The sequence below is a fragment of the Fonsecaea erecta genome, assembly GCF_001651985.1.
Source record: "Fonsecaea erecta strain CBS 125763 chromosome Unknown Scaff17, whole genome shotgun sequence".
NCBI classification, from domain to species: domain Eukaryota; kingdom Fungi; phylum Ascomycota; class Eurotiomycetes; order Chaetothyriales; family Herpotrichiellaceae; genus Fonsecaea; species Fonsecaea erecta.
Window position 1 is genome coordinate 85,296 of NW_017387260.1, and position 13,012 is coordinate 98,307.

Here is a 13,012-nt window from a genome sequence, read left to right on the forward strand (position 1 = left end):
TCAAGCCTTTCGCCGTGTGCGGAATCTGGCCACCTCGTCCACGCCCAATAGTCCCTCCATAACTGCTCCGTCATCTGCGGTCTGGACAGCAAGATCCACGCCATAAATCGCCGCGGCGCCACGCATGCCTCCGCCGTCGATCGCGAAGAAGGGGGAAGTTTCTCGATGGGAGCCGCTTGTTTGAGCGAAGCTGGATGTCTTTTCGTGCATGCAAGCTATCGCGAAGCCATCGTTCCAAGCGGGGCAGGAACCGAGCTCAATACACGAAAATAGCGGGAAACGAAATGACATGGCGGATGGTTGGTGCGCCGCGGAGATAATACGCACCCTCCCCACGCACAAGTCGAAGTTGAGATCCTGTTGCAGTTTCAACCACGACTCCCGAGAAATGGTGAATTAGATAGGTTCCTCCTCTGGAGTGCAGGTTTGTGTGCCGTGACGTCTCTGCGAATCACGAAGTTCTTGTAGTTGATCGGGTTGTGTCGGTGGTGATGTGATGGCTACCCGTGGAGGCAGTGGCCGAGACAGGGGCAGAGACAGACGCACAGGCAGAGGCAGAGGCAGACGCATTTTTCGCCGTCCGAAACAGAAACAATCCAAGTGCCTGGCAAGGAGCGCCAGACTGCAGCGGATTGCCTGACCGTGGATTCATTCTGCGAAGCGAGTTAGACCATCTCTTTGCCTCGTCGATGATGAAGAAAAGGAATCATCTCGGTGTATGATGCACCACGGGCCCCTGTGGCGATGCCTGGAAGTAGACGCCGCTGGGGGCGTGGTTGACTGCGCTGCGACGCACAGCACACTTGTCACAAACAGAACAGAAGAGCACGTGACGCGCAGGGGAGAAGTACAGTAGGTCCGCAAACACCCCCATACCTTTCATGAGGTTTTTTTCTATGTATCTGCTATGGTAGAACAATGCAATCAGTATCAATCGATAGCTCAGTATAAGCACTCTCCGAATATCGCACATCGTCCAGATCAAAATCACGTATACCAGCCCTTGGGCTTCAATTACAGCGTTGAATCTCTCATGCATCGACTTGACAGTAATTCTTGATCTTCTTCCTATCGATATGAGTCTCTCTGAACGCTTGGATAGCCTTTTAGGTCGTCCAGTGCGAGCGTTCTTATTTGGCTGTGGATTGTGTAGTATATCGTGAATAGTTGATTTTGGAATCCCAGTGATGGTTGCGATTCCGCGGACGGACGCCTCCTTCAAATGCAGTCCATATACAAGGCCACGCTGAAATTCAGAATACTCTTTTCTAGTAGACATCTCTCAAACAGATAAAACAACAAATGAAGCATTGGTGGTTGGGAAATAATTGATTGAATTGTATACATCTATCTGTGGTGGTGGGTGCCAAACGGCCAGTGTCCGGTCACTTTTGCGGACCTTCTGTATCTATCGCTGAGTACTGCCTGTCTTCAATAAGGCATCCTTGACAACACTCTACCTCGATAGCATTACTGCTCTCCCTTTCTTCGTCGCTGAAATGATCGGCCGTCAATGTGCTGATGTCGGAATGGAGCTCCTTTGCCCGCTGACCCAGAGCCTTTATTCTGTCTATGCCCACGAAGTCGTACTGGGTGTTGAACATTTTGTTCGCCATAAAGACAAGGGCCTTCCACGAGTGCTCGGCCTTGACCTTGGTCTCCTTCTTGAAGGTAGACGACTTTGGAATACTCTGAAGTCCCGAATCCCTGTCCCTCCACGATAAATCCCCGAGTGACCCCGATGAGCCCTCATCATCGGAATCGGAGGTAAGGATCTCGATCAATTCGCCGTCCTTGACGACGGAGCGCGACAAACTGGACAGATCGCTGAAGGAGATATAATTGCCCTGATTCCTCCAGGTTTCATCCTCTTGGGTATGTGCACCCAGTATGGGAGCTTTTTTGTCCGTCGAAGGAGGAGTTGTCCGGATCTTCCGAGTAGGAAGCTCGGCAGCGACGGACGGACAATGGGGTTCGCGAGCCCAAGCGCACCCACCGGGGCGATGGCACGGAGGAAGAAGGCGCCTCTATTAGACATCCATCGGTAGTCTTCTTTGCCGCTTTTTGAGTGGTTGTGTCTGAGCCATCTCTGCGCGAGTGTGCTACCTCCTGTGGCTCTTCTTCGATCGAGAGAGACGATCGTTTGGCCGGGATTGTGCTCTTGACATGAGGCTTGAAGAACTCACTGATGAGTCTTATAGCGCCATACATTGGACCGACTTAGGGCGCAGGAAGGGTTCGGTTTGAACCGACTGCGCCGACGGGGGCTGAGCGTCGTATTTATATATATTGTTTATCATGTTCGAGCGTATCGCAGCAAATCATGATGTAGTTGTGTCGCATATGCTGCGTGTTTCGATCACAATGGCGAGGGGACCTCCTGCTACCGCCTGCGAAATGCGAGCGTGGCTCAGGTCAGAGGATTGGAGAGGATGGGAATTCGGCGTGTGAGCGATCAACGGCGGTCGGTATGGAGCTCGTGAGGAGCCAAAGCGATACGATACAGGTTCAAGAACGCTGTGTGTAACGGTATCATTTGAGTCTTGTAGAAGGAGAAGCACTAGCGTGTAACTGAAGCTGGTGTCGAGGTATCTAGGCCTAGGCTCCGGATAAAACTCCTCCCCAGAGTCCTCTTCGCCCTCTTCTTCTTCGTCTTCTTGTTCGGGTATTTCGGTGTCGGACGCAGCGGCGTGCAACTTGGATTCGTCGTCGTCGTCATCATCATCTTCGTCCTCGTCCTCGTCTTCAGAACGGTAGGCAGATTCTTCGTCTTCGGATGAGAGCTCGGCGTCCCACAATATCTCATCGACATCCTCCTCCTCTTCTGCTTCATCTTTGGGATTCGAGGGGAATAGTTCTACCACTCCGCCATCGTCGTTGTGGTCCCACGGCGGACCTAAGTTTGTCAATGGGCCCTGGGTGTAGGAGAGGTTGAGGTTGTGGTTGAGGTTGTGTTGTGGTTGAGGTTGCGGAGGTTGAGGTTGTGGTTGAGGTTGTGTTGGGGTGGAGGGCTGGTCGTCGTCGTCACCTTCGGCTGCAGCGCCGACATCATCGTCCATGGACTCGTCATCGTCAATAGGTGCTGGGCTATCCTCATCGTCCATGGACTCGTCATCGTCAATAGGTGCTGGGCTATCCTCATCTGCCATGGACTCGTCGTCGTGTACGGATACATGATGTATCAACTCTTTAAGCCTTCTGCTGTCATCTGTGAAGCCCTCTTCGAGGGTTTCTCTGGAGTCCCCCGAAGAGTCTTCTCCGGAGTCATCTTCCATGTCCTCTTTGAAGTCGTCCCTGAGGTCCCTTTTGAACAGCTCGTCGAGGTCTTCCTGTCTGGCCCCCGACTCATCGAGGGCTGTCGGGTGAAGACGATGAAGGTTTCTCATCCAACGGTGAAGTTTTCTCTTGCCAAAACGATATCGATGGCGATCCTTGAGTTCTTCGCAAATGGTGTTAGGATAATGTCAGGAATAGTGCAAAAAGATAGAGAATCGATAGTAGATAAGGATAACGTAGGAGTGATTAAGAAGCGTAAAATAGACTGTAAGAGGTGAACGGCTCCAAGCTTGACGTCGCCATTTTGGATAGTGTATCCGTGTCAAGATGCCCCGTCGACGTCTCGTCGAGCGGTATCAGCGAATGACTCTAGCATCTTGGCGACGAGAGGATCCTCGTCGATGTTTGGGAGGTCAGAAGGCTCTTCGTCAACGTATTGAATGTTGAAGATTGATAGGATAATGTCAGGAATAGTGCCGCCGACTCTGGACTGACGGATCGATTTTGTTCAGTCTCTGAGAGGTTGCAAGTCGAACCCTCAGTGTCCGAACCAGTAGACTGCGTCCACTCATAGTCCATAGTGTCGTGAAACTCTCGCTCACCATCGACCTCCAAATTGTCCGTATATTCCCTAGGACGTGGGATCATGCTCTGAGACCATTCTGGATCTGGAGACACCAACGTGGAACGGGTGAATGGTGTCGAACCATTCTACATCCTGGACGGTATCTACAGGCTCGGGAGATACGGAAGGAGAAGGTGTTGGTGGTCGCGAGTAAGCTCGCTTTCCAGCAGAACATTCGTTGCCGTTCATATCATCAACCTCTGGAGAAGATCCTGGAGACGGGGATGGAGTAAGTAGAGTCGGAGGTGTCGATTTTCTGGCATGCTTTGCATCTGCTCCCGTGATATCTGCCGCCCCTGGAGACACGGAAAGGACGTGAGGATGTTGGAGAATGACAGTCAAGTTAGGATAATGTCAGGAATAGTGCCTAATGCTGAAGCGTAAAATAGACTGTGAGAGGTGAACTCATGGAGGCTCCTCAAGGCGCCATCGAAGAGAGTAGTGTCTTCCCAAGGACTCAGTGGTCTTGAAGGTGATCCTGGTGGTGGTCTTGAACGTGATGCTGCATCCTGGATATGACCCTAGAGGTGGCCCTGGAGGTGATCCTGAGGTTGATCTTGAAGGAAGTCCTGGAGGTGATTCTGCATATAGCCCTGGGGGCGGTCCTGGGGATCGCCAGCCGGCCAACAAGAACGCCGCCATCACCGCCCACAAGGTGTATGGGTATTGTTCCCAAGCAGGTATATTTTGCTGGCAGTCACAGAGAGCCACGCTCGACTGACCACGACGATTGACTGCCCACTGGGTCTTGCCACTGACCCCGAGTGCGAGACTGACCCGGGTCTGTAATGCCACCTTTTCTTTCCAATGCCAGCAAGGCCTTCAAGGGCTGGGGATTGCTTCGAGGAGCGAGGTTCGAGGAGAGGACAAGGGTTCGGAGTGACGAGGGATGATTCGAGAGGCCTGTGACTCGGTCAGTTTCACGGTCTCACAACTCAACACACCGGGCTTTGGAGGGAGAGTTACCACAGGCGTATTGGATGTTGCCAAACGAGCAGACTGAGACTGTTTAAATAAACAGTTGTTGTTATTGTTGTTGGTATCCAGAATGCTGGGTCGGTGGCCGCGGCAACGCGACGAGTTGCAAAACAACAACAACAAAAATTCTTGCCAAGTCACGTGAGCTGTGTTATGGAATGCCAGTCGATTGGTGCCGAGGTTGGTTGTCCGAATCTTCGCTGGACGGATGGCACACGGTTGCACCGCAGGCTCTTCCTGTGTCACAGGGTGCCTCTCTCTGACTTGCAGATGGAAGCCCAGTCTTCACTGACTAGAACCCAGAACTGCGATCCCACCAGTGTGATGAACACACCGAGGAAAGCAAGGAAGGAAGCACCGAGTGAACGAGAAACTGTCCAAGTCCCACTGGCGCTGATTGAGCTCCAGCTCCTCCTCTTCGATGTTGATGAATGCTTTGTCGTGCCTCGCTGTGAACACCTGTGGGGGAAAGGTGACTGGTTCCTCGTGCACGATGGTGAGGCGGACTGAGGTAATGTGGAAGAGGAGGGCAAGACACGGCTGACCACGAGTGGACTGCCGCGCCTCGAGTGTGGTATGAGATGGAAGGGAGGTGATGTTCCGTGTGAAGAAGAGAAAGAAGGAGAGAAAGAAGACTCGATGCACGTCAAAATCGGTGGACGTGAAGGAATGTGTTCGCTGCCCCGAGTGTGGTATGAGATGGAAGGGAGGTGAAGTTCCGTGGGAGGGAGAGAAAGAAGAAGAGAAAAAGAAGAGAGAAAGAAAATTTGATGCACGTCAAATAGGTCGACGCCAGGAGTTTGGTCGCTGCCTCGAGATGAAAGGGGGCTGCGGTTCCGTGAAAAAATTTCGATTCCCGTCAAATCTCTCGACGCCAAGAACTTGCTCGCTGCCCTTGAGTGTGGTACGCGATGAAAGGCGGCTGTGTTTCAGCGAATAAAATTCGGTTCCGGTCAGATCGCTCGACACCAAGGAACTTTGCTTTGATCACCGCCTGGATGGCGACATGGACCTTCTTGGCAATGCCTGAGATGGCTGGGCGCTTGTCGGACAAGACGGTCAGCGTGCGGAGGCCGTCCTGCGATCGGACACGGAACGGCTGTAGATCACGGGGTTGGACTGAGTGTATATATAACCATAGTTAAACACAAGAAGCGGAAATGTCGATCAGACCGGAGCTACGGACTGGGAATTATTAATAGCTTCAATTTCCTTGTGGACACCCGACCTCTGTCTGTCCTGCACCATCCTCTGATGAAAAACGTATGGGGCATCCCCGATGCATTCACGAAAAAAGCACGGAGTCAAGGACACGCAATGTCCGTCATGCGTCGTGGCCATGTTGATCCACCAAGACGCGGATCTTGTCAAAGATGTTCGCGTCGGACAATGCTCGGACATCAGAAACACCCGAATGCCCCGTGCCCACGACGACGACTGTCTCATATTATACCGTGCAGACATGTGTGTGGCTGGTCGCAGCGCGAGGGATGGCACGAACAGTGGAAACCGACACATGCATGCAAGAATGGTTTGTGCACGCACCGGAGACTTGTGTTGTATTGAGCAATGTCGACACACCCACAGACTGTATGTACATCACATTCGGCACGGGTTCTCACACCGACGGGAATTACAAATTGCGACTCCACGCTGGCGACATGGACAAGGGGCTGGGCTTGCATGGGCTCACGATCGTTGATGACAAGTAGAAGGCCAAGGAGACGGAGGGAGCAGGGCAAGGAGAAGAACGAGATGGATGGTGGTGGGTTCAGCTGGTGGGTGATTAAGTTTGACACATACATCGGAGAGCAGCAAGAAGAGTCTTCAATTAAGTCTTCAGTCAAGCTTTGCACCCAAGTGCAGTCTGCATCTAGCCAACTCTCCCAGCCCCAATAGTCTCTCCAAACTGCTCCATCATCTGCGGGTCATCAGCAATATCCATGCCTCCTAGAGCCATCGTCCGTCAAGACAGGAAGGTTTCTTGACGGGACTTCTCTGAATGTTAAAAGCTCCCGGAATGTCGTTGTGCAGCACCACCACATGAAGCTCACAGATTTGCAAAGTGCCTTGGTCTCTGCGATGACCTTCACGCCACATTCCCACATGATGCCCGTAGCCTTCTTTCTTCGGAGCACCCAGAGGACGTCGGTAGTTTCGGACGGTTCACACCTTCTTAGTCTCACTGTCTGTCACCCTAATGGAAATGAACCTTTTGCTGGAAACGAACCCTTTTCTGGAAACGAACCTTTTTCTTCGGGCGCCGCCGTTCAAAGAGAGAGTGATAAGACGTCGCAGGTCTGGGAGAGGCCATGGTATGAATTCCCTCGTGCTCGTCCCTGCTCATTCTCCATCGCCTCAAAAAATCTCGTCTTTCTTTTGCGGACTTGTATTTTTTGAACAAGTGTTTGATGCCGAGACCCCCCTGGAGCCATTTCTTGGTCTTGGCCTTGAGGGTAGACATCAGGTTGGATCGAGTTTTGAATATGCCTCTGCGAAGGAAATGGACGCCGGTCTCGTGGCTGTACTCAGGGGGAGGTATGATGGTGACAACAGAGCGCGAGGGGTTGAATGAGGCGTGGAATAAGTTCCTGACAAGATCAGCGCCGCCAGAAGAAGAGGAGGAGTACCGTACCGTGCTGTGCACAGGAGAAAGTTGGAGCTCCGCTGCAGTATCAACCACGACCTTATCGAGATGGTGAATACGAGCGGTCCGTTATCGGCGGTGAAGTCACGTTTGTACGTCGCGACGTCTTCGGCGAGTTTCAGCACTTCCTGCAGTTGATCAGGGCCAGTGGACGGCTGAAGAGTCGACGGTGACTGCCGCGCGTAGGCGGTGCTGCCGTACCCCAGCTCCTCGCCGATGCTTAAATCCATCCTGCGCGGCGAGGTGCACAATCTCTTCTGCTGCGGAAGACGTGGTCGATGATGGATAAGAGGAAGATGATGGAAGAAGACGAAGTTTTTATTTGCGGTGTGACTTTTGACCGCGGAGGCAGTTCCGGGTGCGGAGGAACTTATGTCCGGTGGACCATTTGTATCTGCATTTGTATGCACAGGAATCACCTCGCGGTATGAGATACCAGGACGCCGATGCACAGTATACTCTGGTTTGATAACAGGTTGGTTTTGTGCATTCCACTGTCAGTCTGCCTGACTGGTCACATCAATTCACGCTCCAGTGTGTAGGTGAGAGTGGGACATGGACAGAGAGAGAGACATGGACAGAGAGAGAGACTTGGACAGAGAGAGAGACATGGACAGAGAGAGAGACATGGACAGAGAGAGAGACATGGACAGAGAGAGAGACATGGACAGAGAGAGAGACATCGACAGAGACAGAGAGAGCAAGAGAGAGTTTCATCTCCTTGCCGCTGCTACGAACTTTCATTTCCTGGCCACTTCTATGGCTACCACGACGACAACGACGGCAACGACGGCCACCACGACGGCCACCCGCCTGCAGAGTGAACCAGGCTCGACTCAATTCAGCTCCATGATATCGAGGTTCCTGGCGCGACGAAATTCTTCCCATGCTTCCTCCAGTCTCTGCTCACCTAGCAGTGGCAACATTCGTCTCCTAGCGTCTTCCCAAATAGAACGAGGCCAATCCTTCATCCAGAAGTCCTTGATCATTTGCGGCGTGACAGAAGCATTCACATATTCCCAAGTACTCGCGTTGCCATGAGGACCTCCACGGACTTTCAAGAAAGGAAGGTCTCTTGACGGTATCTCGCCGAACGCGAAAACCTCCTGAAAGGTCGGCTGCGGAGCACCAGCAGTATCTCTTTCCCACACCTCCCAAGTTATCTTCATCTCTCCAATTGCCTTGACGTTTCCGAACCAAATGACACCTGTGCTCTCGTCTGTTCGAAACTCCTGAGAGGCATCGACTGAATTTGGAGATTCAAATCTCGGTGTTTCGGCTATAGCGATGAGGACAACACGTTGGATCTGGTGGTGACCGTACAAATAGAACCGGGCGAGATATCGGAGATCATCAAGGGATTGGGTGTCGCTCGCTTCGACAATCGTGTGATCTATGATTTTGTGCGTACCCTTTGCCCATTGGATAGATAAGTCGGCTACTTTTTCATCGGGGTGTCCGAGGACTGTGCAAACAGCTGCATCCGGTTCGATCCGTATCCTATCCCCGCGAGTAGATGTGTCCGCGAGAAGAGATGTGAAAGACTTTTTGGTCTTGTACGCGAGTTCCATGAGGAAACGAACAAAGGACTGGTGTCTGTGGCTCCGATAGGGTATGATAGTAATACAATGGCGCGAGCGTTCGTAGAAGTATCGAAATAGTTTCCTAAAAAGATCAGCGCACCGCCAGAGGAACAACGAGCATGATGAGGTGCCGTACCCTTCTATGTACAGCTCAAAGTTGAGGTCATCTTCGAGCCAGTCCCACGACTTTGGAAAAATGGTGAATTCGACGGGTTCGTCATCTGGTGTGAGACGCAATTTGTCTGTCGCGACGGCTTCTGCAAATTTCATCAGTTCATGCAATTGGTCAGGGTGGGTTGGCTCTGATGGCTGCGGCAAGGAGGCAGAGGCAGAGGTAGCGACAGTGTCGCCATCTGAGAGAGAAAGCGAAGCAAGCGCCGCGTCAGGAGCGCCAGGCTCCAGCGCGTTGTCTGGACGTGGATTCATCCTTTGGTTGATGCGAGTTGGTACACAGTGTCTTCACTGCGCTGATGGAAGATGATGGAAGATGATGGAAGATGAAGAAAGACAACGACAGATTTTGTTTCTTTTTTGCCTTCTTATGTGCAGGTGAAATTGTGTCCGGTCGAGTATTTGCATCTGCTCATACAACTACAGTGGAGCAGGAACCACCCCCGTGCATGATGCATCCCGGCGCCTCTGTTGATGCCCGCACGCGAACACTGCGATTCACAGCAGTCTCTGCCATTGGCGACAGGCGGTCCTTGTGGGTGGCGCTGCGGCGTCTACGCGGATCCCACCAGGGCTTTGTTGATCGGACACGGATTCACCGCAGACTCTGGCTTGATGATGGCACTTCAGCCTGTTCGACGCACCAGGATATCCTGCTGCCGGGGGTTGTGTGGATAGCAGCATCATATCAACGGGGGCCAGCAGCAGCAGGCAGCAGGCAATCAAATCTGATGAAACAAGAAGCAGAGCGGAATCAAATCATACATTCAGGTGTCATTCTACCCACGGGTTGTCGTCTTCATTCACTCCTCAGCACTTGCTTCCCAGCGCGCCATGATATCAGATCTCACGTCGTCGCCATCGTTTCTTCACTCCCTCCGGACGTGCGATGTCGTGTCGTTGTCGTCTTTCACTTCTTCGCAAACGGCCCCAATTTCTCGATCAACACAGCATACGCGGCTCTGTCCAGTTCCTCGTCTTCCTCCGCAAATCTCACGTCTGCGTAGAGATCTTCCATGGACACGCTGAAGCCAGGACGATCCGCGCCTGTGTCCACTCCTGGAGGAAAGCCAAAGTCTTCGAGTGACAGGAAGAGTCCGGCCGCGGGATCGGGGTTCATATCACCACGTCCGTTGCGAATCACCTGGTTGATATCATTAGTCATATTATCGACGAAAAGGATGTTGACGTACCACGGTGTCGCCGCGAACGACCTTCTTGAACTGCCCGTCTTCCCCAAAGCTTGCCCTCCAAACTATGAAACTTGCTCTCTTGCCTCTTGGATAGGAGAGGTTGAATGTGATCACAGTTTGGATACGACCTTGAGTACGCTCGATATACTCTCGTGCCCGATTGTGTAGCTTGTATGCTGGCTCCGCGTATCCGACTTCAAAAACGAGGACTGGGCATCTGCCTATCTTCCAGTTGCTGATTAGCATGTCAGGTTGACGTTGGATCACCTGCGTAGCGATGTCAGACGGATACATAATATCAAGAGAGTCGAGATATTTGAGTGACTGTGTATATCTAGCGATAGCAGGGTCTCGGAGAAAACGATAGAAACTATTTCCGATAAATTCTCGGAAGAGATCGTGTTTCGCGCTAGGCATTCTGAGAGAAAGAATTTCGGTGGCGGAGGAATAGTCGTATCTATCGTCGACCGTCAGTAAAGCCTCGAAATGGGTGATTTGGCTCTCAAAGTCGCGGACACCTACTTGACAAGCGATCCCGCAAATCTACTATCCAGAGCAGACTCCGCTTCAAGTTGCTCCCATTGCGCGTGGGGGAGGTAGAATTCCTTGATTTGATCGTCGTAGGCTGGGTGGCTTCGGAGGAAGTCCGCCAGCTGTTGCAGTTCGAATGGGTATTCGGAGGAGGGCAAGTCTTCAGAGGCAGGAGGCGGTTGGGCCGCCTGCAGGGTTCGGGTTCTTCTGCCTGACCGTAACTGCATTCTGGAAAGCGAGTTGTACGTTCTTTTCAGCGCGTCGATGAGAGACCAAGCGTTGGGTTTGACTTTGGTGTGCGGAGGAGGTTGGATGCGGAGGAGGTTGGATGTGGTTGAGGATCGGCGTTATATACACCAGGAATCGTCTCGGTGATGATTTAGCACACGCTTTGTTGATCGCTGCAAACAGACGTGACCCGGGCTTTGTTGATCGCACTGTGATGCACTGCAGTGACGGCCTGGGTGACACGGCGGATTTGTTGGGTGCTGCAAACAGACCTAACCAGGGCTGCTTTGTTTGATCGCGCACAGATGCACTACTGAGCCGTGCGTGACAAGACGGTGATAAGACGGTGAGAACTCGGTGACAAGACGGTGGCCTCGTTGACGGCACGGGCAATGTCTGAAAGCAGATTCGATCGTGGCTTTGATGACTGCAAACGGATGCACAGCAGTCAGTCTCTCCAGCGGGTTTGAGGACAAAGGGATCTTTGTTGAGGGCACTCGACCACAGATCTCTTGGTTCTGGCAGCCACGGAAATCTCTGCTTTCACCCAAGATTATGACTCAGAGCCCTGCTACGGGGGGCAGGGACAATGCAAGACGCAGGCGGCGCACTGAGTAGTCATGAAAAATGTGGGCGGATGTTTTGGCCTCCTGTCCGAGGTACCAGAAGCATGACTTCAAAGTGAGTTACCCAGGCCACACCTCCTTCTGGTGGCTGTGCCCTCGCTTTCTGAGGCTGTAGCGGAGTCAACATCTTTCTGCTCGGTGTTCGACAAGCAGTACTACATTGCCACAGTCAAAATGATGCCCCCCAACCCTGTTCTCTCCCACTCCGTCGATGCCGGGCGAAGTACCCAGGGCCTCTGAATAAACGCAGCTCCGACACTTCCCCATGGTCAGAGTTCGGCTACTGACAAGTGTCCTTGTCGTGTTCCCGCAGATACTGCCCGTGACCTCGCGCCATACACCAACGAGATAAATGGGTGCTCCAGGACGACAACAATTCTTTTTTTACAATCTGTCGTTGCAGACAACCAAGTGATCCGGAGATCAGCTACTAGACGATGGAATGAGGCGTCCTGCAGAACCTTTGTATTTGTCATCTCGTGCGCTCCGTCCCGGAGATTCAGACCCAAGATTGCATTCCCAAGGGAGTAGGCCGACACGCAGTCATTGTATATAATCAATGGGGGAGCTTTCCACGATGCCGTAGTTCCCGGGTTCACGGTTCTGTGCACAGTATGCAAATGTACAAGGTATCAACCCAAAGAATGAAAACAAACTGATTCACAAGTCCGTCTAACCGGGCAGGAGGGTGTAGGTCGACATACTTCATCTAGACCACTGGTGCACACACGGGCAATGAATGACAAAGACTGCATTCTGTGATGGAAGACAGAACAACGGAGACCGAGTATGGTTGCCATTTCTGCCATCTTCAACGACAGAGGGTAATGAGCACGCAACACATGTTCAAAGCCATTCGACACAATCTTGAACTCGGGGCCATTGAGGGTCGCCAACCTGCTTTGAATCCTGTTGAGTAAAGTCACCATCGCCAACAACAGGACGTTGAGGGCACTCAGAGCCGCTCAGGGTGTCTTCGCCGCCCTACAGCGTGTTTTTACCCTGTGCCCCAGCCACAAGGAAGGCAGCGATGCCCGCACGCGAACACCACCAGGGCTTTATTGGTAAGACACAGATTCACAGCAATCTCTGACGTGGTCACAGGACTACTTTGTTGACTGCAAACAGATGCACCGGAGACTCTGGCTTGATGG

The 13,012-nt window shown here is 52.4% G+C and overlaps 5 protein-coding genes across 5 annotated transcripts; all 5 read right to left on the reverse strand.

The window, feature by feature from the left end:
- Positions 1-1,385: 1,385 nt before the first annotated feature.
- AYL99_11842 (hypothetical protein) lies at positions 1,386-2,211 on the reverse strand (the record flags this gene model as incomplete). Its single annotated transcript, XM_018843346.1, has 2 exons — positions 1,386-1,931; positions 1,993-2,211. The coding sequence occupies 2 exons, from the start codon at positions 2,209-2,211 to the stop codon at positions 1,386-1,388; spliced, it is 765 nt and encodes a 254-aa protein (XP_018687329.1).
- A 110-nt stretch (positions 2,212-2,321) lies between these two features.
- AYL99_11843 (hypothetical protein) lies at positions 2,322-3,386 on the reverse strand (the record flags this gene model as incomplete). The annotated part of the gene is made up of 1 exon (XM_018843347.1): positions 2,322-3,386. The coding sequence occupies one exon, from the start codon at positions 3,384-3,386 to the stop codon at positions 2,322-2,324; it is 1,065 nt and encodes a 354-aa protein (XP_018687330.1).
- A 3,659-nt stretch (positions 3,387-7,045) lies between these two features.
- AYL99_11844 (hypothetical protein) lies at positions 7,046-7,756 on the reverse strand (the record flags this gene model as incomplete). Its single annotated transcript, XM_018843348.1, has 3 exons — positions 7,046-7,051; positions 7,128-7,470; positions 7,515-7,756. 3 exons carry the CDS (start codon positions 7,754-7,756, stop codon positions 7,046-7,048), a joined length of 591 nt encoding a protein of 196 aa, XP_018687331.1.
- A 606-nt stretch (positions 7,757-8,362) lies between these two features.
- Positions 8,363-9,535, reverse strand: AYL99_11845 (hypothetical protein; the record flags this gene model as incomplete). The annotated part of the gene is made up of 2 exons (XM_018843349.1): positions 8,363-9,191; positions 9,246-9,535. 2 exons carry the CDS (start codon positions 9,533-9,535, stop codon positions 8,363-8,365), a joined length of 1,119 nt encoding a protein of 372 aa, XP_018687332.1.
- A 655-nt stretch (positions 9,536-10,190) lies between these two features.
- On the reverse strand, positions 10,191-11,231 carry AYL99_11846 (hypothetical protein; the record flags this gene model as incomplete). Its single annotated transcript, XM_018843350.1, has 3 exons — positions 10,191-10,424; positions 10,474-10,930; positions 10,996-11,231. The coding sequence occupies 3 exons, from the start codon at positions 11,229-11,231 to the stop codon at positions 10,191-10,193; spliced, it is 927 nt and encodes a 308-aa protein (XP_018687333.1).
- Positions 11,232-13,012: the final 1,781 nt, after the last annotated feature.